The sequence below is a fragment of the Tiliqua scincoides genome, chromosome 9, assembly GCF_035046505.1.
Source record: "Tiliqua scincoides isolate rTilSci1 chromosome 9, rTilSci1.hap2, whole genome shotgun sequence".
In the NCBI taxonomy this organism is placed as follows: domain Eukaryota; kingdom Metazoa; phylum Chordata; class Lepidosauria; order Squamata; family Scincidae; genus Tiliqua; species Tiliqua scincoides.
In genome coordinates, this window is record NC_089829.1 from 5841105 (window position 1) to 5867687 (window position 26583).

At 47.6% G+C, this 26583-nt stretch overlaps 1 protein-coding gene and 1 pseudogene across 2 annotated transcripts in view; both read left to right on the forward strand.

The window, feature by feature from the left end:
* The window catches only part of KLHL17 (kelch like family member 17), a 43926-nt gene extending 29737 nt beyond the window's left edge, over positions 1 to 14189 (forward strand). For both annotated transcript variants that reach the window (XM_066636937.1, XM_066636936.1), the window contains exons 7-12: positions 3797 to 3941; positions 4673 to 4840; positions 5101 to 5189; positions 6783 to 6856; positions 8071 to 8252; positions 9577 to 14189. In XM_066636937.1, the coding sequence (XP_066493034.1) occupies positions 3797 to 3941; positions 4673 to 4840; positions 5101 to 5189; positions 6783 to 6856; positions 8071 to 8252; positions 9577 to 9805 (887 nt within the window). In that variant the 3' untranslated portion in view covers positions 9806 to 14189. The remainder of the gene's footprint in view (positions 1 to 3796; positions 3942 to 4672; positions 4841 to 5100; positions 5190 to 6782; positions 6857 to 8070; positions 8253 to 9576) is intronic.
* A 3372-nt stretch (positions 14190 to 17561) lies between these two features.
* Positions 17562 to 17678, forward strand: LOC136660883 (5S ribosomal RNA; annotated as a pseudogene).
* The last annotated feature ends 8905 nt before the right edge of the window (positions 17679 to 26583 follow it).

Consider the following 26583-nt stretch of genomic DNA (forward strand, 5'->3'; position numbering starts at 1 on the left):
GGATGATGCAATCTTCTGTCTAACCCTCCACAGAGTCTTCGGGGGGGGGGAAGCTTTTGTTGTCATCCAATAGCTGCTATTCAGTCCATTCACAAGTGTGGATGGTTTGTACAATGTACCCAGTGGCAAAGCGGGGGCAGGGAGGGGGACAAAGACCCTGGGCACCATGCCTGTGGGGGCAGTGGTGCCTTCCTCACTGCTCCACCACCACCTTCCTAGCCCCCTTTGGTTGCAAGGGCAGCATGTGGCCTACGCACCCTCTGGAGGCCTCAACGCCCACTTCCAGTTTTTGGCAAAAATTGAAAGTGACATTTAAGGCCTTCCAGAGGCCTCAGAAGGCCTTTGAAGAGCCGGAGGAGGCTGTGTGCAGCTCCTCCAGCCCTCCGAGGCCCCCGGTGGAGGGCACTTAACGGGGGGGAGCATTCTGTGGTCCTGGCCCTGGGCGACACAGGGGCCAGGATTCCACTGAATGTACCACCATCTAAACTCAATTTAAAATTCCCTTAAATTTTGGAAGAAGCTAGTAAAGAAATTTGGGGGTGCGGTGCTGAAGATGATCCGGAGAGAACAGACCAATGAACCTGAATCTCCAGCAATGAGAAGCAAGTGATGGGGGAAAGGGTGTACCTCCATGGTAGAGCAGAAGCTTCGCATGCAGAAGGTCCCTGGTGCAGTCTTCAGCAGCTCCAGGACAAGCTGAGAAGAATTCCTGTATGAAGCCTTAGAGAGCTGTTGTGCATTGTGTCAGAATGGTCTGACTCGGTGTGACACAGCTTCCCAAGTTCTATGACTCCAGCTCATTAGAACGTAAAAAAAGCCTTGCTAGATCAGGCCAAGGGCCCATCCAGTCCAGCTCCTTGTGACTCACAGTGGCCCATCAGATTTTTATCCTACTTTTTACATTTTTATACTGGGCAGAGGAGGTTTGGTCTAGAGCAGGGGTGCTCAACAGGTGGATCGCGATCTACCGGTAGATCACGAGGCAAAATGAGTAGATCGCGGAGCCCTGTCTCTCCAAACTGTTAATATGTCAGTTTCGTCTAGTGACTAGATGAAACTGACATATTTAGCTAAACTGACACTGAAACTGACACTTTAGCTGCTCTTCAGGCACGCAGCAACAAAACTGACGAAACTGACTAGACTCCAGCAGGGGCTCCATACATTAAAGGGGGTGTCTGTCAGACGCTTCCTTCCCCCCTGGTAGATCTCCGGGCCTTGCTGGGTTTCAAAGTAGCTCTCGAGCCAAAAAAGTGTGAGCACCCCTGGTCTAGAGGGTAGAGCCTCCGTTAGCCCGAAGATAAACATCAGAAGGTCGCCAGTTCGAGGACACCCGGCAGCTCCCTGAACGGCTGAGAATGGCGAGAACTTGAAGCTGAGCTGAGTGATTCCACCTGCTCTTGTGTGAGCAAGAAGCGTCTTGGCTGCCCTCCATGTGAGAGATGGAGCTGCTTGTCAGCTTGCGTGGGAGAACTGGAGGCCAGAAGCGAGACCAAACCAAGAAGATCAATTCTGAAGTGTTGCTGGTTCTTGAAAGAAAGAACCTCTGTAATTGTAAAAAATCCCGTTGAGGGATTTAGAAACAGCCTGCCTATGTAAACCGCCTTGAATAAAGTCAGAGGAGTAATCCGATGACCAGAAAGGCGGTATATAAATACCCAGTTATTATTATTTGTATTTATACTGCCCTTTCTCCAAGAAGCTCAGGGTGGTGTCCATCATTCCTCCCCTTCTTTGTCCTTTCTACAACTTGTAACGTAGGTGAGGCTGAGAGATTGTGATTGGCCCAAGTTCGCTTGGGAAGCTTTGCAGCATAATGGGGATTTGAACTTGAAACTTTCTGGTCTAAGTTTAGCTCCTGAACCACTACACCATCCTGGCGATCATATGTGGCTCTCTTAGATATCAACCCTGGCTGTACAGGGCCTTGGAGAGCTCCCAAAGAAGGGAGATGTTGTTCCCCTGATATGCAAAAACCTTTATTTTAGCCAAGCTGGCTTTGATAACTTCAGGTGCCCCTCTCTTGCACCTGGGCTCTTGGGAGCCAGCAGTCGAAGCCAAGGAATGCCGCTGTTGGCAGAATCCCAGCCTGAACAAGAAGTGGTAGTTGTAGTCCTTCTTGATCAAGAGGAGCAAGTGACTAGCCGGAATAGGTTGAGTCACTTGGGAAGGCAGAAGCCAGTGTTGCTCAAGGAGCACTTGACCTGCAGCGCTGACTTGTCACTCAAACCGGCAGAATTCAGCATCTGCGAATTCTGGGTTACAATAGGTATGTGGAAGCTTTTGGTTTTTGAGGCAGGCTACCTTTGATTGCCAGATGCAGGGGAGGGCACCGGAACGCAGGTTATGTCTTGTGTGCTCCCTGGGGCATTTGGTGGGCCACTGTGAGATACAGGAAGCTGGACTAGATGGGCCTTTGGCCTGATTCAGCGGGGCTCTTCTTATGTTCTTATGTCCTTTATTCCTTGTTTTGTCCTGTGCCAGACACTGTGCTCTGGGACATGCTGTAGGGAATGTCAAGGGATGGTGCTCTGGCTTCCAGCCATGTAATGCGCTGCTTCAGATTGTGCCTCTTCCAACACAGACTCCTAGGTTAATGGGTTTTAAATGGTGTTCTGAAGACCTTCTCAGGCCCTTCTGAGAAGACCTCTAATGGCAGGCAATCATCTCTGAAAGGCCCCACCAACTTTCCAAGCGGTGTTTAGCCGCAGAGCACCATGGGTGGATTCTAGGGTTCTGTTTTGTGACAGTGAAGCACTGAGCTCGGGTGCAAGCATCATACTTCATATTCCTGGATCCACTGCAACACACAAGGGCTCCTTGACTGATTGATGCAACGGGGTTTGCTTCAAGGCAGAAAGTCTGAGAAGTTGTTGCACTAGGAAAGGGAAAAGCCTTGAGTGTCTGGCGAGCTGATTCAGATGTCTTTCTCAAAAGGTCTAAAGCAGGAGTGTCAAACATAAGCCCGTGGGCTGAATGCGGCCCCAGAATCTCTTTATCCGGCCCTTGGGCTCACTCCACCATCAGCTGCTCTGCACTGCTGAGCTGTACTGGGGTGTCACTGTTGAAAGGGCAGCCCACACGATAATTGGGCTCTCCCATATCTTTTTTATATATACAGGTATTTATATACTGCCTTTCTTGGTCTTTATTCAAGACTTTATTCAAGGCGGTTTACATAGGCAGGCTTATTAAATCCCCATAGGGTTTTTTACAATTTGAAAGAATGTTCTATCTTAAGAACCACAACAATCAGATGTTTCTTTCTTGATCTGGCAGCACATTCTGGCCTCCATCCTCCCACGCTCAGAGCAGATGGAATAACTCAGCTCAGCTTGTCAGCTGCTTCAAGGTCGCACGGTGCCGGTGGCCTCGAACTGGTGACCTTCTGGATGTTATCTTCAGGCAAATGGAGGCTCTACCCTCTAGACCAGACCTCCTGCCTATCTTGAAAACATGAATATGCTTTTGTATTTACTCTTCTGCCATTTGTAGCTCATGAGTTCCTAAGTGAGAAAAGGTGCTTATTTCTGGTCATGACCTGCTTAATGACAGCACATCCTACTTAATGACATCACTTCTGGCCCTCAGCTGGCATCACAAACACGATCCAGCCTGCTGTATGAAACGAGTTTGACACCCCTGGTCTAAAGCGACGGTGGCCGGGAAAATGCTAGCATAGTATCAGCCTCGGAAACCATTGTGTGGGTTGGGCCCAAGATGAATTTGTTCTGTTTGTTCCAGAATTTTGTGGGGTTGGCAGTTATTCATTCTCCCTCCTGTACCCCTCTTGTAGGTGGAGGCAGCCTGTTTGCAATCCATGGGGACTGTGAGGCCTACGACACACGGACAGATCGCTGGCACATGGTGGCTTCCATGTCCACCCGCCGGGCCAGGGTGGGCGTTGCGGCCATTGGGAACAAGCTGTATGCCGTGGGCGGGTAAGGAGAAATTCTCTGCCCATGAGATGGAACGGCAGAGGTCATGGAGAGAGAACGCTGTATATATTTTCCTTTTATTTGGCGGGTGGGGGATGAGGGACGATCAGGGAAGGATCCTGACTTAGAACATGTGCCCTCCATGTGCACCGCCAGCTCAGTCTTCAGTTAAAAGATTCACAGATAGCAGTGCTGGGAAAGACCCCTATCTCAGACCTTGGAGAGCGACTGATGAAGTGGTAGTGAGATAAAAAGGCTAGTAGCATCACAGCTACACGACTTCCTTTCACTACAGTGCTTTGTCCTGGTTGTGACTGACAGCCTTTGTAGCCTGTAGGAGCAGTGCATCCTGGGTAGCTTTGGGTCGATCGGCACCAGTCTTCTGCCTCGTAGAAAACTATGTCTCCTTTAGCGCTTCTTTTATGCAACGCTTGACTTTTGGGGAACATATCTCAGCACAATTGGACAGTGCTCTGGAGAAAGCAATTTCATTCATTCATTTTTATGTCTTGATTTTAATTTTTGAGTCTTAAGTCCAGCAAGCAATCAATAGTAGCCAAGTAGATAACCTGTTGCTCATATATGCAACAGGGATCAAGTGTTTACGCCTGTGGGCTGGGTAGAAGGCCTAAAGAACTTAACATAGGAGGAAATAGAAGCTCGACGCCAAACTCAAACGCCTGGTCTGATCTCCAGAACCTCTGAAGTTCAAACTTTTTTTTTTTTCATGGCAGCTATGATGGAACCTCTGACTTGGCCACAGTGGAGTCTTATGACCCCGTCACCAACTCTTGGCAGACAGAGGTGTCCATGGGAACGAGGCGAAGCTGTCTAGGTGTGGCGGCACTGCACGGTCTCCTCTACGCTGCCGGAGGCTATGATGGGGCTTCATGTCTCAACAGGTAGGAGGATGTCTTCAGTACTCATCCACCTTCTTCCTTTCCATTGTGGTATCTTGGCCATTTGTGTTCCTGATTTGCTGAGAGATCAGTGCGGGCATGCTTTTTTATCAGTAGCTTGGAAGGGTTCTTGGGCATTCTGGTCCAGAGCTTGAGCATATTTGGGGCAAATAATTCTCTGCCCTTCTGGTCCAGAGGAATGTCCCCTGTCCATGAATTTCACTTAACCTTTGGCCTGTTCCTCTCCTATTGAACTGCCTCAGTGCTGAGAGATATGACCCCCTGACGGGCACCTGGACTTCGATAGCAGCCATGAGCATTAGGAGGAGATACGTCCGGGTGGCAACGCTAGGTAAGGCCCGTCTATGCGTCAAAAAGAGAAATGTACTCTGTGCGTTCCATATGCACAGATCCCACTGCCACACTTGGGTGCTTTCTGTATCCATCATGAGATTCCTTGCGCTTTAAGGATGTTAGTTCAAGTGCAGGTTAGGATTTTAGGTGCTTGGATAATTAGATCTCAATATTTCTGCCTCCTCTTTCCTTCCATTTCTTCCTCCTCCTTTCCTCCACCTCCAAAAGGGGAGGGGAGGCTTTCTGGTTATTGTCTCAGGCCCCCAACAGTACAACCTTCTTTTGAGCCTCACTCACAGCCTTGAGGACCAGAAACTTAATCACTATTTTTTAAGGAATGAAATAGAAGATTCTGCATTCGACAAGACTTTTCTGTCTTCACGCACAACACAATTGTAGGCTGGATGCAACTGTGCCTAAACTTAGCCCTGTGACATGTTCCACGATGGTCTAAAATCCTCAGTCCACGGGACCGCTTCTTTCAGGGCCACGTTTTGAATCCGTGCGTGTGTCATGTGTTCCTTCTATTCCAGTCTGCTGCTCTCCAGGCCCCAGGGACGACTTAGTCATTCCCCTTCAACTCATGCACGCAACGTTCTGTCGTCACAATACCAGGTGCACATAATCATAATGGCAAGTTGCACAGGCTGTGCCATAATGCTGAAGCCGGGCGGGCACACCCACGGGCGGTCTTGTCAAGCTGCTGCCATGCCTGCATGGAACGGTTCAGAAATTGCCTCATGCATGCTTAATAAGGCCCCTCGACAGATGAGGCCTCCGCAGAACAGCAGGAAAGAACACGGCGCTCATGCTCTGTGAGTTAACCTCCCCAGAGGGGCTCTGCCTCTGAACCAAAGGCTGGGCTTTGGTTGCGTCCCCTGTCTGGCCTTGTGATTTCCAAACACGTTCTAAACACTGCCTCTCTCAGTCCTAGTTTTCTCCAGGGTCTCGTTCCTATTAAGACAATCAATCTGTGTCCAGGCTGTGTTGCAGGGAGGTTCTTACGACTGCAAAAAGATAATTGCCTGCACGTAGCCAACCAACATGTTGGGGCAAAGGGTTCTAGCCTTGCCTTCACCTTGACCTGCTAGTTTTCTATGCAGGTGGATTTGTTTGTTGTGTCGTAGCTCTGGAGGGATCATTCAGTCACAGGAGTCTCCACTTGTTAGTCTTTGTCTTGGACTTCAGATTGCAACCTTAGTGAGAATTAAACTTCAGGCTGAGCCTATATGGCGTGGACGCCTGCTTTTGACGTTTGGCCCACTGCATTTTGACCTTCATAATTAAAGGAGGCATTATAATGACACGTACCACCCTAGTAATAATTGCATCATAACGAATTAATAGTAAAAGTATAATATTTTTTTCTCCTGTTGTGAAAATCCCCAGCATTATGTATGAAAGATCGATATTGTTTACTGTAATTGGCCCACTCTGAGAGCAAGACGGAGTGGTGTGGCCTTGACGGCTGGAACTCTGGGGACCCCTGCTGTAAAGGATTGAGTTTCTGATTTGTTGGACCTATTAGGTGTGTGTTTTTTTTTTAGTGCGATTCTTCCCTCAAGTGGGTTGTGCGATTGTTTTCTTACAGATGGTAACCTGTACGCTGTTGGGGGCTACGATAGTTCGTCACACTTGGCCACTGTGGAAAAGTATGAGCCACAGGTAAGCGGGAATAGGCAGTGCTCAGGGCTTATTGGGAGTTCATTGGAGTCCCACCATTGAGGGGAGATAGTGACAGTAGGAACACAGGTTGTTGGGGATACAAATTGGCAAGCAAACTTAGGAACTTCAAGTGGCGGAAAGTCTCATAGGATTTCTAGCCCCCAATGTTGTTCCTGTAACTCAGGGGTGCCCAAAACCCTGCCCGAGGACCACTGGCGGCCCTCAAGGACTCCCGATCTGGCCCGCAGGGAGCCCCCAGTCTAAAATGAGCCTCTGGCCCTCTGGAGACTTGCTGGAGCCTGTGCTGGCCCGATGCAACTGCCCTCAGTGTGAGGGTGATTGTTTGACCTCTCGCATGAGCTGTGGGATGAGGGCTCCCTCCACTGCTTGCTGTTTCGTGTCTGTGATGCAGCAGAGGCAGCAAAGGAAAGGCCAGCCTTGCTTTGTGTAAGGTCTTCCATTCATATAAGTTCCATCTCTAATATATTCATTTATGTAAAAGTATGTATATTTATTCAAATTTGAAATGTAAATTCTTTTTTATTCCCGGCCCCCAACACAGTGTCAGAGAAATGATGTGGCCCTCCTGCCAAGAAGTTTGGACACCCCTGCTGTAACTCCTGAAAATAAATGTTATCCGGCATTTCCACATTCCAATGTGATTTTAGGGCCAAAATGTTTGCTCTAGGTCAGCCATTTTCAACCACTGTGCCATGGCACACTGGTGTGCCACAAATGGTCCCCAGGTGTGCCACGGGAGTTTGGTGGAGGGTCATTTATTAATAGGACCATTGGGGGATATGAACCCCCCACTAACAGCATGGTGTGCCTTGTCAGTTGTCCAAAAAATGGTGGTGTGCCTTGACAGTTTTAGTGCCTTGTCAGTGTGCCATGAGACGAGAAAGGTTGAAAATCACTGCTCTAAGTACAGTGTCCTCCATAAGCAGAACACCTGCTATAACAATGTCTTATCATTTCAGATACTGCAGCAAACCTTAGGTAGCACAGACCTTGTAAACCCCATTTCAAAATGGTTTATCAATTCAGACATTGTACCAGGCTGCGTTTAAGCCTCCTTAATCATACCTCGGGGTGGCCGGAATCCCACCTCTGTGCGTACAAACACCAAGAAAGGAAGAGGGCAAGAAAGAACTCACTTATTTTCTGCAGCTGCCATGATTAGTATGCTTTTTCCCTCCATTCCCTCCTGCCAGATCAACACATGGACTCCAATTGCCAACATGCTCAGTCGTCGTAGCAGCGCCGGTGTAGCTGTCCTGGAAGGAATGCTGTATGTCGCGGGTGGCAATGACGGGACCAGCTGCCTTAACTCTGTGGAGCGCTACAACCCCAAAACCAACACTTGGGAAAGTGTGGCACCCATGAACATCCGGAGGTAAGGAGCAGCTTATTCCAAAGGTGGGCTGGGGTTGTGCCACAAATTGCTTGCCTGGGGGCAGTTTGACTGCCCCTTTTTCACACAGATTCGCCACAGATTCTGACTTTTAAAAAATACCCTTCTTTGCTTGACTACGTGAAATGCAGGTGGCTCGAGGAAGTGAGTCAAGCTGCATTCTACACAAAATGGGTGGGGGAAATTTTAAGTGTTTACTAATCAAATGTCTGTATGGGTTCTGATGTTAACAATTGTGGTCTGCTAGGCCTGGAGCAAGAAGCAAAACCCGCTTTCGCAAGAGCAGTTGAAGCTGCCTTACCCTGAGTCAGATTAGCGGTACATTTATCTCAGTGTTGCCTAAGTCACTGGTTTCCAACCTGTGGTCCACAAGACCCTGAGAAATGGTCTGCGAGGCCTCAAGCCTGTGATCACCTTTAATCACTTTTGGCATCTCGCTGAGCCAGCACTCCCCCACGAGCCACCAGAGAAGGTGGAGAATGGACCACTTCAGCCAGTACTGAAGCATTGGCTGCAGCTGTCGGTACATTCTCTGCCCTCTGGTAGTCTATAGGAGAGCATTCACTCGGGAGACACTTCCCCATGGACCAGTGGAGAATGAACCAGCCATAGCCACAACCAGCAACAAAAACAGCAACCCAGAAATCTCCTCTATAAATAATAAATCTAATACATCTTCTCTCATTATTACAAATTTAATTGCATTTTTTGTGGGCACGGGGTGGGATGGAGGATTGCACGTGGTCTGCAACAATTCCAGTTTTTGCCTCCATGGTCCGCGGGCCCCTAAAGACTGGGAACACTGGTCTACACCAGGGTGTCCAAACTTTTTGGCAGGAGGGCCACATCATCTCTCTGTGTCGGGGGCCGGGAAGAAAATAATTAATTTACATTTCAAATTTGTATACATTTACATAAATGAATACATTAGAGATGGAACTTATATGAATGAATGAAGGTCTTGCAATAACTCAAGGCCTGTAAAAGATCTTGCACAAAGCAAGGAGGGCCTTTCTTTTGCTGCCGCTGCTGCATCACAGATGTGAACAGCAAGCAGTGGAGGGAGCCCTCATCCACAGCTCACATGAGAGGTCGAACGGTTGGCCGTCACACTGAGAGCAGTTGCATCAGGCCAGAGTGGGCTCCAGCAAGTCTTCGGAGGGCCAGAGGCTCATTGAAGACTGGGGGCTGCCTGAGGGCCGGATTGGGAGTTCTCGAGGGCCGCAAGTGGACCCAGGGCCAGGGTTTGGGCACCCCTGGGCTCTCCAGGGTTAGCATAACACATCCTTTTCCCTCCTCTTCCTAGGAGCACCCATGACTTGGTGGCCATGGATGGGTGGCTGTATGCGGTTGGTGGCAACGATGGCAGCTCCAGCCTCAACTCCATTGAGAAGTACAACCCGCGCACCAACAAGTGGGTGGCGGCCTCGTGCATGTTCACTCGCCGTAGCAGCGTGGGCGTGGCCGTACTGGAACTCCTCAACTTCCCGCCCCCTTCTTCGCCCACCCTGTCGGTGTCCTCGACGAGTCTTTGACAAAGAGTCCGGTCGCACCTCGCCTCGAGGGGACTGCAGCATCTGTCAGAATGCCAAGCTGGCCTGGCCTGACCCCTGTGGCAGCCACTCTCTGTGAAGATGCTGCGTCACAATCTTTTTAGTCGTAACTTCTGGGGGTGGGGCACTCTGGCTCCTGCGTTGCTGCTCCAAGAGTGGGTCCGGGCTACATACCACCTCAAACCAAGAGCCCCTTCAAGGAATGGAAATGGCCTGCTAGTTTTCACCATCGATCACCATCGCTACACAGCTGATTTTTGTCTGGTCTCCCACCGCCATGATTGGACCTGACCTGGCTCCGCCTTGCACAGCAGCAGAGCCTTAAAAAAATCAACCACCAACCAATCAAGCCCACGTAGGAGGGCTGTGCCAACAGCTGAATGTAAGCTGTGAATGTCACATTTAGCCAGAACTTCTTACCAAGCCTACAGCGCACTGTTAGGGGCTATGAGGTGATGCCTCTCCCACTGGTGTCTATTGAAAGGGATGCCTTAAAAATAACAAAAAACAAAACAGGGCTGGAGGCGGGACGACAACAACAGCATCATCCCAGGTCCCCCAGTATTTGTTGTGGTCCCTTGTTCTATCAACCTGGTTACATGCCACCTCTTCTGACGTATCCCCTGCCCTCTTCGGTGGCACAGATTGCAGGGGCATCCACCAATGCGCAGGCCCTGTTGTTTAATTTTGTCTGTTTGTTTTTGCCATTGGGAAGAAGCTGGCCTCCAGAACTTGGACTGCTCCTTTTCCGAGATCGTTCTAGGACTGTACGTGGAGAACGTAGAGAGAGGTGGAGCGGGATTTGCAAGACTGCGCGCGTGTTCTTAGATATCTCTTCCTGTTTTATTTTCACACTGGCCTTTTGAAACCCTTTAAAAAATATATTTAATTTACTTATTTTTACTCCCCTCCCCCACAATCAAGTCTGGGATTTCCCTACCTGGCCCCTCTCTCTTTTCTCTTGCTTTATTTTATTTTAATGAGGAGGTTACAAAAGGGAGGGAGTGGCACTTTTGAAACATATATATGCCAGCTAGACCTGGGTGCAATCTGTGTGTGTGGAGAGAGGACAGGACATGTATAAAAGTTCAATTGGAATGAATGGTGCCATGGAATGGCTCGACTGGAACATTCCTGCTGAAGTGACGGAGACGTGTGCAATGTGAAGAAGCACTCCCTCAGCTATCCTGCTTGTTTCAGAGTGGCACTGACAACGTCTGCTCATTTTAGAGTACAGTTGCGCACCTTGTATTGATTTCAGAGTGGCGCAAGCTATTCCTGTCCAAGCTCTGCTCCTTCCAGAGGAGTATTGCATGTGTCCATTCATTTCAGTGGGAGTGCAGTGTTTCTCAGTAACTTTCAATTTGCTTTGGTGTTGCTTGTATAGGAGAAGTCCCTTGTGGATCCAAGAATGGTGTGATTTGACTTGTTAGGATGCTCTTTGGAGAAACCTGCAGTATGTGCGATGGAGAAGGAGAGAGCAAGAAAAAGTGGCATGAATAGGAGGAGAATCTGCACTGAAAGAGTCTGGGCCAAGGTTGACCCACTGCTGGGATACACCAAACGCTGTGATTTGAGTTCATTCTACAAACCCAGCGACCCTCTTGTTCAAGACCCACCTACACCATGAAAACCTCCCTTTGCAGAGGTGGGACAGGGGAGTTGCTTAAAACAAGTTCCACTGTCTTCTGTGCCATCTGTGTGTGATGGAGAACTTGGAGGCGGGATGAGATCGGGGCTTCAAAATGAGCCACCCTGAGTTCGGTCACAGTCCTCTGCAATGAACCAAGCTGTTGTACCTCAGTAGCCTTGGACACTCTTCTGCAGTTATGGCCTAATTTATCTAGCTAAAGACTTCTGATTTTTGTTTATTTATTCAGCCTGTTCTCCGATTTCCAGTTTGTTCCTCCCCACATCCTTTCCTTCATCATTTCAACTCTACTGTGGCAATAATGGGTTTGGGTGGTAGTGGTTTGTTTTTCCTGCAAAAATAACACTGTTTCTTGGTTGGCCCATATATGATGGGCCACGTTTTGTTGTATGGCATGTGTCTGCATAGAGGGGTTAATATGTGTGAATTTTCCGTGGGTCTTCAGCACTGTACTTAAAAGCTTCATGGGCTGCTGGATTTCAGCATGGAGCAAGAGAAGGTTGTAGCCTAGATCAGAACAGGAGTTTTATTTGTTTTGCCATAGCAATATTGATGGGAGACCAGCTTTTTTTTTTTTTTTTTTTTGGCAGAGGCTGAAGCTCAGATCATGCCAGAGAGCACCAAACCTGACTTAATGCACTCTTCCTAATTCTTCTTTGTAGAAAGAATGCTGAACATTCTGGAGGTCGCTGGCATTATTGCATAGATTCTGAAGGCCAATATAGACATGATGTGAGAATTCAGTGATTTGCAGTGACTTTCCCTGTTTTCAGAAAGGACCCATGGGAACCCCAAAGTTTTGCCTCTGCAATGACTCTCCAGTTTAAACTCTCCCCTCCCCAAAGCTGCTATGAGCTCCGGAAGGAAAAGCATATGGACACCTTATGATATATGTTTACACAGTGCAGAGGGAAAAGTGTACAGAGACCATGTTTCTATATGTCTACCCCTCTGTGGCTAGTAGCAGCTTTTGCTGGGGGGACAGTTTGGATGGGGACTGCAGCGTGGGGAGAAGGAGAGTTAAATCCTCCATGCCATTTCATTGATCCAAATTCCCCACCCCTACTTATTGGTTAAAGTTATGAATTTGCATATTGCATCTCATTTGGCTGCAAATCAGAAGACTTTCCAACCTAGCCAGGTGCCATAAAGCAGATGTATTTAATAAAACACATCTTAGTCCTCCATGCAGACACAGCCAGGTGTGTTGGGTCAGCAAGTGGGGAGCACATTTTGGAGAAAAGATGCTTCTAAGGTACCGCTCCGCCTGAAAGCATCGCTAAGAGCTCTACCAGCTGCAATACATTTCAGAAGCATACAATTGATCAGTGCCTTCGGTTCCTTTTCATTGTCTGTGGTTGTGGCAAGCTGAACGGCACAATCACTGTGGCCTGTTTGGAAGCTAATCACAATTTGTCTGTCTTCCGTTTGTTTTTGATATCTCCTTTGCTCACCTGTGATGATTTGGTGGATGAAATGCTCATAACCCCTCACCCCCCCCAAGAAAAAAGATGGAAATTGAGACTTGTGACTCCCAAGCTGGATTTGGCATAGTGCCAAATGTTCTGTTCTGATGTGATGTTCAGGAGACTTCCTGTGACTGCTCTTGTTTTCTAGATATTTGCAGCCCAGGCATGTGGGTCCCCTCTGACACACAACTGTCAGCGCAATGACCCATATTGTCCATGCAGTTTTGCCCGTCCCTGAGCTGTCCAGTGGGGAGAGGTATCTGTCTTTACTCAGAACCTGTCCTGGATTCTTCATCGTGAGCCACAGCTTTAAAAAGCGAGAAGAGCAAGCAACTATGGAGCAGGTCTTTGAGCTGCTTGCTCCTTGGCCCATGGGGTATACTGTATATTCATGGGAAAACCATCTTGTCAGCATGAGCGGTTCATATAGCTGGCTTGTGAAAGATCCTGGGAGTTGTGACCAAATCCTGGCGTGAATGTCCTCAACAAGATGTTGTTTTTTTTTTTACAGAGAAATTGTTCAGTGAGTCTGTTTCATCCACTGGGTTATGTCAAAACTAGAGTGGACATTTTGATGTCAGGCAGGCAGGTGGTGGAGGAGGGGGAGAAGAGGGACTGAAATCCTTCTGTCTTCTTTTTGAGTTTAAACAGGGGACACTGGTAGCTGGAAGAGAGCATCTCCTTCGTAATGCAGGGAGACAGTGAGAGGCCACATAGCCCATTGCGGACTCTCAATGAATGAAGGAGGTTGAGGATGGATTTGATGAGTGTGATGGTTGGCTAGAAGATACTTATTGATTGCTAGCTGGGGGGGGGGAGCCATCAACAGCCTCTTTAGTGTGAGAGTGTGCTTCACTTTTACCTTTTCTTCAAGCACCCCCCACCTGACTAACCCAAACGACTAACCTTAACACAACTTTTTGAAGTGCTTTTCATCTCTTCCAGTCTAGAGGAGGCCCACTGCCTTTTGGGGGGATATTTTGTTATCCGGAGTTGAGTGTGCATTGTCCAAAGACTGTAGCAAAGGAATTGGAGAAGAGGAGAGAGGAATCCGGCTCCTCTCCTCTCCCGAGTGCCCTTCCAGAAATATCGGTTCTGGCTGAGCCGTGGTGCAAGCACCCAGCAAACCCACCCAATGTTGGAAAAAGCCTTTTTGTGTTAATTTATATGTAACGTGTCTCAGCTTATATTTATGTGCATTTTTAATTTTATTTCTATTTTGTGTTTATGAATTTTTTGCACTATAACGGGGGGGGATGGGTGGGAATATGAGCAATACAATCCTGTGTGTACAATAAAAATAAGTTTTTCTTGAATATCGCAGATACTCGCCTCTCTCTCGTCACTCATTTTGACGTTTACCTTTTCTAGAGCAGTTCTCTTCGACCCACCTACAGTGTGATGCTTCACAATGCAGGAGGTGGTATTTATCCCCATGGTGGCTATGTGGCAGTGTCCTGCCTGGTCTGAACCCCCCTCCCCAGAAGTGGAGATGGCTAAGGCAGTTGTGTACTGGTGGGCAACATAAGAAAATACCTACTGAATTAGACCAATTTAATCTAGCAACCTGGACCCCTCAGGTTGCTAGATTAAATTGGTCTAATTCAGCAGGCATTCAGTCTAGCAACCTGTAATAATAATAATATAATAATCCGTTTTGTTATTATTATAATAATAATATAATAATCCGATCCGTTTTGACATGCACGTTGGGGGAAGAATACCAGGCAAATCTCTAACAAAAACCCTTGACTTCCGACGGGCAGACTTCCCCCAGATGAGGAGGCTGGTTAGAAGGAGGTTGAAAGGGAGGGTAAAAAGAGTCCAATCTCTCCAGAGTGCAGGGAGGCTGCTTAAAACAACAGTAATAGAGGCCCAGCAGAGGTGTATACCGCAAAGAAAGAAGGGTTCCACTAAATCCAGGAGGGTGCCCGCATGGCTAACCAGCCAAGTTAGAGAGGCTGTGAAGGGCAAGGAAGCTTCCTTCCGTAAATGGAAGTCTTGCCCTAATGAGGAGAATAAAAAGGAACGTAAACTGTGGCAAAAGAAATGTAAGAAGGTGATACGGGAGGCCAAGCGAGACTATGAGGAACGCATGGCCAGCAACATTAAGGGGAATAATAAAAGCTTCTTCAAATATGTTAGAAGCACGAAACCTGCCAGAGAAGCGGTTGGCCCTATGGATGGTGAGGGAGGGAAAGGGGAGATAAAAAGAGACTTAGAGATGGCAGAGAAATTAAATGAGTTCTTTGCATCTGTCTTCACGGCAGAAGACCTCGGGCAGATACCGCTGCCCGAACGGCCCCTCCTGACCGAGGAGTTAAGTCAGATAGAGGTTAAAAGAGAAGATGTTTCAGACCTCATTGATAAATTAAAGATCAATAAGTCACCGGGCCCTGATGGCATCCACCCAAGGGTTATTAAGGAATTGAAGAATGAAGTTGCAGATCTCTTGACTAAGGTATGCAACTTGTCCCTCAAAACGGCCATGGTGCCAGAAGATTGGAGGATAGCAAATGTCACACCTATTTTTAAAAAGGGAAAGAGGGGGGACCCGGGAAACTATAGGCCGGTCAGCCTAACATCCATACCGGGTAAGATGGTGGAATGCCTCATCAAAGATAGGATCTCAAAACACCGAGATGAACAGGCCTTGCTGAGGGAGAGTCAGCATGGCTTCTGTAAGGGTAAGTCTTGCCTCACGAACCTTTTAGAATTCTTTGAAAAGATCAATAGGCATGTAGATTTGGGAGAACCCATAGACATTATATATCTGGACTTTCAGAAGGCGTTTGACACGGTCACTCACCAAAGGCTACTGAAAAAACTCCACAGTCAGGGAATTAGAGGACAGGTCCTCTCGTGGATTGAGAACTGGTTGGAGGCCAGGAAGCAGAGAGTGGGTGTCAATGGGCAATTTTCACAATGGAGAGAGGTGAAAAGCGGTGTGCCCCAAGGATCTGTCCTGGGACCGGTGCTTTTCAACCTCTTCATAAATGACCTGGAGACAGGGTTGAGCAGTGAAGTGGCTAAGTTTGCAGACGACACCAAACTTTTCCAAGTGGTGAAGACCAGAAGTGATTGTGAGGAGCTCCAGAAGGATCTCTCCGGACTGGCAGAATGGGCAGCAAAATGGCAGATGCGCTTCAATGTCAGTAAGTGTAAAGTCATGCACATTGGGGCAAAAAATCAAAACTTTAGATATAGGCTGATGGGTTCTGAGCTGTCTGTGACAGATCAGGAGAGAGATCTTGGGGTGGTGGTGGACAGGTCGATGAAAGTGTCGACCCAATGTGCGGCGGCAGTGAAGAAGGCCAATTCTATGCTTGGAATCATTAGGAAGGGTATTGAGAACAAAACAGCTAGTATTATAATGCCATTGTACAAATCGATGGTAAGGCCACACCTGGAGTATTGTGTCCAGTTCTGGTCGTCGCATCTCAAAAAAGACATAGTGGAAATGGAAAAGGTGCAAAAGAGAGTGACTAAGATGATTACGGGGCTGGGGCACCTTCCTTATGAGGAAAGGCTGCGGTGTTTGGGCCTCTTCAGCCTAGAAAAGAGACGCCTGAGGGGGGACATGATTGAGACATACAAAATTATGCAGGGGATGGACAGAGTGGATAGGGAGATGCTCTTTACACTCTCACATAATACCAGAACCAGGGGACATCCACTAAAATTGAGTGTTGGGCGGGTTAGGACAGACAAAAGAAAATATTTCTTTACTCAGCATGTGGTCGGTCTGTGGAACTCCTTGCCACAGGATGTGGTGCGGGCATCTAGCCTAGACGCCTTTAAAAGGGGATTGGACAAGTTTCTGGAGGAAAAATCCATTCTGGGTTACAAGCCATGATGCTTATGTGCAACCTCCTGATTTTAGAAATGGGTTATGTCAGAATGCCAGATGCAAGGGAGGGCACCAGGATGAGGTCTCTTGTTATCTGGTGTGCTCCCTGGGGCATTTGGTGGGCCACTGTGAGATACAGGAAGCTGGACTAGATGGGTCTATGGCCTGATCCAGTGGGGCTGTTCTTATGTTCTTATAATAAATATATAAACTTTATTTATACCCTGCCCTTCTCCCTAAAAGGGACCCAGGGTGGCTTACAACATGTTAAAAACAGATAAAAACTTAATTTAAGACACAGATAAAAACATATTAAAAACACATTAACAGATACCATAAAAACAGTAGTCAGATAAAAAGACAGCTAAAAAGAGCATAAAGTAGCAGATCATAGAGGAATCAGGTCTGTAAAAATACTAAAAGATGTAGAAAAGATGTTAAAAAGGCCATGAACTCAGAAGGCTTGTTTAACAGAAGGGTCTTCAGGCCTCGCCGAAAAGTCTCAAGAGAGGGAGCCATTCTCAAGTCAAGGGGAAGGGAGTTCCGTAACGTTGGTGCCACTACTGAGAAGGCCCTATTTCTTGCCGCCGCCCCACGTACCTCCTTAGGCGGCAGCACTTGTAAGAAGGCCTTCTCTGATTACCTAAGAGGACGAGCCGGATTGTGCGGAAGTAGGCGGTATCTAAGATACCCTGGCCCAGAGCAGAATAGGGCTTTAAAGGTCAAAACCAGCACCTTGAATTGGGCCCGGAAATGAATGGGTTTCAGTGCAGCAACTGTTACCCTGCACATGCCTGATCTCGTCTGATCTCGGAAGCTAAGCAGGGTCAGGCCTGGTTAGTACTCGGATGGGAGACCGCCTGGGAATACCGGGTACTGTAGGCTTATACCATAGCCTTTCGAAACTGAAGGTTGCCAACCACGTACCCCTCAATGGTCCCTTAGCTGCCTCTAAGATGCCCACAAGCAGGAGAGGAAGGCATACCTTTCTGCCACTACTGCTCCCCTGCAACTGGTATTCTAAGGTATACTGCTCCTGAATGTGGAGGTTCCACATAGCCATCAAGACTAGTAGCCATTGATGGACCTCCGTGGATTTGTCCAGTCCTCTCTTAGATCTATCCAAACCCGTGGCCATCGCCACATATTGCGGCAGCCATAGGTGCCACAATATGTGTGGCAGCCAATTCTAATTCTGAGACTAATTCCAAATCTGAGGTCGAATTCTGAGTCCTTCCTTTTGGCCATCCCGAATCTCCCACCAGTCAGTTTCATTGGGCAAGCCCTATGCCTGGTCTTGAGAGAGGGGTGAGGAAAGTCTCTCTCTCCAAGCAATGCGTAACTTTATACAGTCGCAAGATGTGCCTGGTCCTTCGAAAGCAGCACTGTGTAGGAAGGATCGTGCAGAGTGATGCCCCAACTGTGGGGCGGGTTGTCCGCTCCTGTGCACGGTTGCCACGGTTTCGTGGCAATGGTGGTACTTGGGGAAGTGATACTTGCAGACGGGCAAAGCTGAAAAACCCTGCGCTAGAGTTCTGGCCTGGTGATTTGGCATATATGATAACCAAACAAGAGTGACCATCCTAGCCTCCTTAATTTGCTAGTTTTCTGTTTGCGGTGATGATTTTCCCCCATGGGAGGGAGAGTTCAACCATGAAATCATACAGTTTGAAGTGGTGCAGGCTGGGAGCAATATTACCACCATATTTGCACGGTGGTGAGAGGTGGCTTTTAAATTGCTTTCTGGTGCAGGGAGTTGGGGTGTCCTGCCGTTCCCTTTGCACTTGCCACGCCAACACAATACAATGGTTGACGTACTGAAGCCGCAAGCACCAAAAGAGGGCGCCCTCATACTTCCCATTTAACCTGTTGGAGTCAAAGAAATGAGATTCAAGTGGCTGCGCAAAGTGTGCCTCTTCATTTATTTAAAGCGCTTTACTTGGATTAACTCTATAGTACATTTGCATGGCAACTTATGAAGAGGATATATCTCAGTGGGGCTCTTCAGTCTAGAACAGGGGTGCCCAAACCCTGGCCCTGGGGCCACTTGCGGCCCTTGAGGTCTCTCAATGCGGCCCTCAGGGAGCCCTCAGTCTCCAATGAGCCTCTGGCCCTCCAGAGATTTGTTGGAGCCCACACTGGCCCGATGCAACTGCTCTCAGTGTGAGAGCAACTGCTTGACCTCGTGTGAGCTGTGGGATGAGAGCTCCTCCACTGCGTGCTGTTTCACGTCTGTGATGCAGCAGCGACAGCAAAGGAAAGGCCAGCCTTGCTTTGTGCAAGGCCTTTTATAGGCCTTGAGCTATTGCAAGACCTTCATTCATTCATATAAGTTCATCTTTAATCTATTCATTCATGTAAACATGTAAATTTATTCAAATTTTAAATGTAAATTAATTCTTCCCCCCCCCGGCCCCCGACGCAGTGTCAGAGAGACAATGTGGCCCTCCTGCCAAAAACTTTGGACGCCCCTGGTCTAGAAAGAAGGAGACAGAAGGGGGAACATGATTGAGACATACAAAATTATGCATGGGATGTATAGAGCAGGGGTGCCCAAACCCCGGCCCTGGGGCCACATGCGGCCCTCAAGGCTTCTCAATGCGGCCCGCAGGGAGCCCCCAGTCTCCAATGAGCCTCTGGCCCTCTGGCAATTTGCTGGAGCCCACACTGGCCCAACGCAACTGCTCTCAGTGTGAGGGCAACTGTTTGACCTCTCGCGTGAACTGTGGGATAAGAGCTCCCTCCACTGCTTGCTGTTTCATGTCTGGGATGCAGCAGAGGCAGCAAAGGAAAGGTCAGCCTTGCTTGGTGCAAGGCCTTTTATAGGCCTTGAGCTACTCCAAGACCTTCATTCGTTCATATAAGTTCATCATGAATACTGTTAATATCTTTAATATATTCATTTATGTAAACTTATGCAAATTTATTCAAATTTTAAATGTAAATTCTTTTTTTTTCCCGGTCCCCGACAGAGTGTCAGAGAGATGATGTGGCCCTCCGGCCAAAAACTTTGGACACCCCTGGTATAGAGGGAAGTTCTTTTCCGTCTTACCCAGCACCAGGACCAGGTGTTCCTATCCACTAAAATTGACTGGCAGGAGAGTTAGAAGAACTGACAAAAGGAAATACGAATACCAGTGGTTCTCACACATTTAGCACCGGGACCCACTTTTTAGAATGAGAATCTGTCAGGACCCACCGGAAGTGATGTCATGACTCGAAGTGACATAATCAAGCAGGAAAATTTTTAACCATCCTAGGCTGCAATCCTACCCACACTTACCCAGGAGTAAATCCCATTGACTATCATTGTTCAAAGAATATACACAGTAGCTTGTTAAAAGTACAGGTCTGCAACATTTCCTCAAATGCAGTCACACACCATGGTAGCATCAAGTCTAATATATTAAAAATAAAATATCGAAATGAATGGGGACCCGCCTAGTGGATCCCGACCCACAGTTTGAGAAACACCGACCTATACTATTTTACAAAGTGTGTAATTGATCTGTGGAACTCCTTGCTACGAGATGTAGTGAAGGCACCTAGCATGGCTGCTTTTAAAAGGGGATTGGACAGGTTTAAGGAAGAAATTTTCACCACAGGTTATAAGTCTGCAACTGTCTGCACTGTCAGGTTTTAGAAGTAGCATATCTCTGACAGCCAGATGCAAGGATCTGCATCCTGTTGCCAATGAGCAACAGGATACAGGGTTCTTGTGGCCTTGTGAGCTCCTAGCGCAGGGGTCTTCAAACGTTTTGGCCAGAGGGCTGCATGAAATATCTGGTGTGGTGTGGAGGGCTGGAAAAAAAAACTAGATGAGTGAATAAATGAATAAATGGACTCATTCATTCAACCTCTCTGGCCCTCAGAACACCCTCCAGACACAATCAGAGCACAGTTCTGGTCATGTTCAGCTGAGTGGGCCAGAGGCTTTCAGGGGACAAGAGGTTGGCTGTGGGCCAGAAAGAGGCTTGCTGCGGGCCACATCTGGCCCCCTGGGCTGGGGTTTGGAGACCCCTGTCCTAGAGGCATCTGGTGGACCACTGTGAGAATAGATAAGCCCTTGCCCTGATCCAGCCAGGGCTCTTCTGATGTTGGTATGTGAAGGTTCCATTTAGATTCCATCATGGCTTTTATCGGTATCTCCCCCCCACACACACACACAGATTCTTTTTGTATGCCAACTTGTTGGTTTTTTTTTTTTTTTTTTTTTGCTTTTCATGGGAATTAAAATGCAATCATTTCTTCCATTCGCTTTGAAAGTTACGACAACCCAGATACCACCCTCGGGCAGGAGCTGTCCAATCCTCTCTGTTTGACAGCAGGAGAAAAACCTGCTGAAGATCAGACCAGACCAGACAGCCCTTCAGCAGCTGCTGCCAGTCACACCTGCTCTCCTGCACAGCATACTGGAACTTTTCCATTCCACATGGGGAGAGAGATGAAGGGAGCACTTTGCTTCAGGCAAGGGGGCTGACTTTACCCCTATCAGTTTGCCTCACTCTGGCTGTGAAGCTCTCTGGGCTTTTCAGGATTTATGACCTTTCTAGGAAACTCGGCACCAGTGCGACAGTCACTGTATTTGGGCAAATATTTTTATTTTTATTTTTAAATGTAGTGCATAACTTTGCAAATTGCTCACCACTTTTCTATGGTGGGGAGGTGGAAGCAGGTCTGGAACAGAGCCGTAGCCAGAAATGCTGCAGCAATTTGGCTCAGAAAATCATTGCAGATTAGCCTGAACCACAGCTGTGATACAAGGACATCTGCAAGAGGGATCTGAAGGCCTTAGGAGTGGACCTCAACAAGTGGGAAACCCTGGCCTCTGAGCGGCCCGCTTGGAGGCAGGCTGTGCAGCATGGCCTTTCCCAGTTTGAAGAGACACTTGGCCAACAGTCTGAGGCAAAGAAGGAAGGCCCATAACCAAGGAGACAGACCAGGGACAGACTGCATTTGCTCCCAGTGTGGAAGGGATTGTCACTCCTGAATTGGCCTTTTCAGCCACACTAGACGTTGTTCCAGAACCACCTTTCAAAGCCATAGTCTTTCGAGACTGAAGGTTGCCAACACACAGCCTGAACCACAAATACAGGTAGATAAATATGTTTTAAAAGTATTTAGATTACTTTTTGCTGTTCGCATTTTCTATCGCCACGAGCTAAAGGACTAGAAACTTGGTGTTGTGTTTTTATTTTTTAAGTTAAAATTCAGAAGGGGGCCTGAAGTGTCTTCAAGGGGAGCAGGCCTGTGGATATAACTGTGCTCTAGATGTTGCTATATGCTCCTGTATTTATTTTTCACCACTGTAACAAAATACTCAAGCAAGAATTCCTGTAGCTTAGTGGCTAAGCAAATCAACAGAGACAGTGACCCAAGAAGCCCTTGGTGCATATCTAACTTCCACTGTGGACCCAAGAGGTGGTCTTTGGCAAGCTAGGGTTTCTCTGCCCCAACTTTCCCCTCTCTAATACAATAACCCTGGCTTGCACAATTGTAATTATTACTAAGATAAAGCGATACAAAGCTAATTTAGGACTCAATCCTAACCAAATTTCCAGCACTGACAAAGCTGTGCCAGTGGGGCATATGCTGCATTCTGCAGTTGGGGGGCAGGCACAGAGGCCTCCTCAAGGTACGGCAACGTTTGTTGCCTTACCTCGAAGTTGCACTACCCTTATGTCAGTGCTGGGAAGTGGATTAGGATTGTGCCCTTAAATTGTTACATAAAGGACACATTTATGGTGATGCATGTTGGCATCCTTCAGTCTCGGAAGACTATGGTGTCACGCTCTGAATGGTGGTTCCGGAACAGAGTGTCCTCTCCAGTGCGCGAAGCCTGGGTAAAGTAGGTATGGAGGATAGGCTGTTACCCATGCAGCAAATCCCCCCTCTCCACGTCGCTGAAATGGTCCAATGGAAAGGCAGAGGCCAATACGGTTGGTTCCAGCGGCGTCGCAGGAGTTGCCAGAACGCGACTGTGTTCAGCCATGAACTGCCTCAGGGACTCCAGCTCCGGATTTTGCCTCAGGGTTGACTCCTGAAGCCTTTTCCATGACTGGATGTAGCCACAAGGCAGTGGAGGGTTGGGATCAGAGTTTTCCTTCTCTCAGATGAGCTGCCTTCCCAGGCTGACGAGTCCCATCTACCCGGTGGCTGTTTAGTCGCCTCTTACGACAAGTACAGCCAAACCGAGGGCCTATTCTTAGCCCCAGCATGTATATGAAGTTTATTCAGTCCAAATTTTCTGGCATTTTTCAAACTCAAGACTTCTTTGCTAATTATTGGGTGCCGGGAAAGTTTTTGAATATGTTCTTGCTTCTGCAGTGTTTGGTGTGCATGTTCCACAAGACAGATGAAAGAAAAATGTCCTCAGATGTTAACTTGATAAAAACAGCATGTTCTTACCCAGGAATATCTCTTTTCTTTTTCTCTTCCCCTCTTCACCACTTTTTTTTAAACATCTAACCTGAGGAATAGTTCCATGTAACTCAAAAGCTTGCATCGTTGCAGCCCAAGGCTGGTAGGACATTCATGTGGACAAGAAGGGTGATGTTGGTGTAAGTAATACTCCAGTATGTCTGTGGGATTGGTCAGCAGAGTATTCATTTTCCCTGCACAGCTCCCCACCTGCTGTCGAATTGCTGTCCAGCCCCTTCTTTCAGTCTTGGATTTCTATAAATAACCATGAGTTGCATTAACTTTTTCCAAGCACAGAGCCTGTCTGCTAACCAACCCTCTTTGGGGTTTTTTTTAAAAAATGCCTTGTTTGCAGGACATTTTCTCAAGTGGTTGAGAAAAAGTATTGTGTTTAATAGCTGGAACTGGATTTACTTTGAGCCCAAGCTCCCACCAAATCAGGCCGAAACTAAATTTTGGAAGTGGGTGCAATATACTGTGAGATCAAAGGGGAGATATTTACAGAGGAGAAGTTGTGGGCAAGGATACTTAACTCTGTCCCCTCTGCAACCTTTCACATACCCTTGGTGCTTATACCCAGTTTGTTGGTCACTTGCTGCTTGTTTTTTATCTGACCCTTCCTCCAAAGAGCTCATAGCATAGTAATAATAATAATAATAATACAGGTATTTCTATACCGCCTTTCTTGGTCCTCAGATTTCTCCTTAGACTTTATTCAAGGTGGTTTACATAGGCAGGCAAATTAAATCCCCGTAGGGATTTTACAATTTGAAAGAAGGTTTCTATCTTTCAAGAAACCACAACATTCAGATGTTTCTTTCTTGTTCTGGTCGCACATTCTGGCCTCCATCCTCCCACGCTCGGAGCAGATGGAATAGCTCGGCTCAGCTTGTCAGCTGCTTCAAGGTCGCACAGTGCCGGTGGCCTTGAACTGGCGACCTTCAGATGTCATCTTCAGGCAAATGGAGGCTCAACCCTCTAGACCAGACCTCCTGCCCCTCTAGACCAGACCTCCTGCCCAAGGTTCTCTTTTCCCCACCCCTCACACTTATTGCTTTCACAACAAGCCTATAAGGTAGGCTGCTTAGGTCACAAGATAGTGACAGACCCAGTGATACCCACTAAGAATGGGTGCAATTGGGGTAATGTAAGGAAAAAACAAAAATTACCAATGTTTGGGGGAGACCCCCAAAAAGAAGGCAGCTATAGGGGAGCTAAAATTAATCCTCTCAGCTCCTATTTGCCTCATTGGGAAAAAATAATAATATCCCCGAACGTACCCAAATGCACTCTCTATCACTTCCCCTATGATAAAAATAGTAGCAGCTTTGGAGCAATTTGGATCAGGGAAATGCAAGGTGAAAGTTCAACCCCTTCCCCAGCACTTCATCTTTGAACTGATTCTCCTCTCCTTTTCCTGCAGTTTCCGTTATCTTTTAATTTTTTTAAGCACACAGAAAATTCAGTACCTGGACTCCTGACATCTAGTTTGGCCCTAAGTCCAGCTTTCTAACCATTGTGCTCTCTCACTTGATCAGTACATGCATATCAGACACCCCTCCCCCACGGAGGCAAAAATATCCAAGGGGTTAGAACAATGTTTCTCAACCAGTGGTACAGGGACCACCAGTGGTTCTTGCAGGACCCCAGAACACTTACCACCCAGCAGTGAGACCAGGAACACGATGCAAAGAACCGTGATAGGAGGATTGATTTGGCTCAGTTCGGCCGGCAGAGCTCCAAAGCATGTTTTTCCACACACTGGTCTCCCCTGAGCCTCTGGTCTCCCCTGAGCCTCTTACTGGTGTTTGTCATGTCACATCTGGCCTCCCAACCCAGAAATAACTGGTGATGAGGTCATCGCCAGTTACTTTCGGTGGTACTTCGAATAGGTGAGCCATGTGAACTTGCAGGGTGGAGGACAAACATTGAGAAACACTGGGTTAGAGTGATGGACTTGGAACTGGGAGGACTTCAGTTCAATTCTTTACTTAGTGAGGAACTGACTGGGAGTCTTTGGGTCAATCTCTCCCCCCCCCCTTCCCACACCAGCCTTAATCTTCTTCACAGGATAAAATGGAAAATGAAGGACGACATACACCATCCCTGGAGAAAGAGCAGGAGATTAAGGGCCCAACCCTATCCAACTTTCCAGCACCAGTGCAACCCCGAGGTAAGGGAACAAATGTTCCCATACTTTGAGGAGGCTTCTGTGACTGCCTCCCCACCGTAGGATGCAGTACACGCCCCATTGGCACAGTTGCACCAGCACCGGAAAATTAGATAGGCTTGGGCCCTAATTTTGGCAAATGAATTGAGGGTTGTCCGGGGAAAAGTGGTGAGCATCTCCACCTGCTGCCCCTCTCTTGCAAATGTCCCCCTCCCCTGATATTTTGTATATTAGCCATGTATAAGGGGGTTAGGAATCCTACATCTGCCATTAATTGCCTAGTTCTAGCCCCAAGACCATTTGCAGAATAACAGTGGGATGCTTGGCATAATTTTCTCAGAGGTGACCTTGGCTTAGCCGCCTATATATTTTCCTTCTATTCAGCACTCTCCATTTCTTGACTATTCTTGGTAAACAAGCTGTGAGCGGTTCCATTTGTCATACGTTTCCTTCTGAATTTGAAATCCGTTACGGCAATCAGGCAACCCTGTGGCGATGTGTTCCGCTGGCCGACTGGCATCTGTTAACGCTTATCTGAAGCTGCCTTTTCTCTATCACGAGGAAACAGCTGTTACTTTTTCACACAGGACTGAGGCACTTTTGTGGACATAATGCAGCAGGGTTCACCGGATGAGAATCTGAAGTGAGTCAGCTGGTGGGATGTGCTTGCCCACACTTTGATTCTGCATGGTCTTTGGGATCTCATATTGATGGAAGACAGATGAAAACTGCTCTGAGCAAAGCACAGGCTTCCAAGAAGCCCATATTGCAAGGGGAAGTGATAGCTGATAGGTGGTGTCCAAATGTCAGAGCTAGATGGACCAAGGGTCAGATTCATTGTAAGATAGCTTCATATGGAACTGGTATGACTGCAAACATTTTAATGAAATTTTGAAAAAACTCAGGCAAGTGCTAGATATGTTGGGGCCGTGAGTGATGACTGTTTCTGCAGATTCTTGAGAGTCCCGGTGTGACCAACCTTCAGCCGCATGGTCCAATGGCAATCCTTTTTTCCACAGCGGGATCTCACCAATGCATATTCAGCTTCACGGATGGAAAGAAAATTTTTTAATCATCAAGGTCCGTTCCAGCAAAGGAGGCACATTTGTCTGCAAGAACAAAGAGATTCAAAGTGCTGCAGCACCTCGGAGGCCGGCCAGTTTGTGACAAGGGGCTGTTTTGTAGGCAAGAAACTGTCTT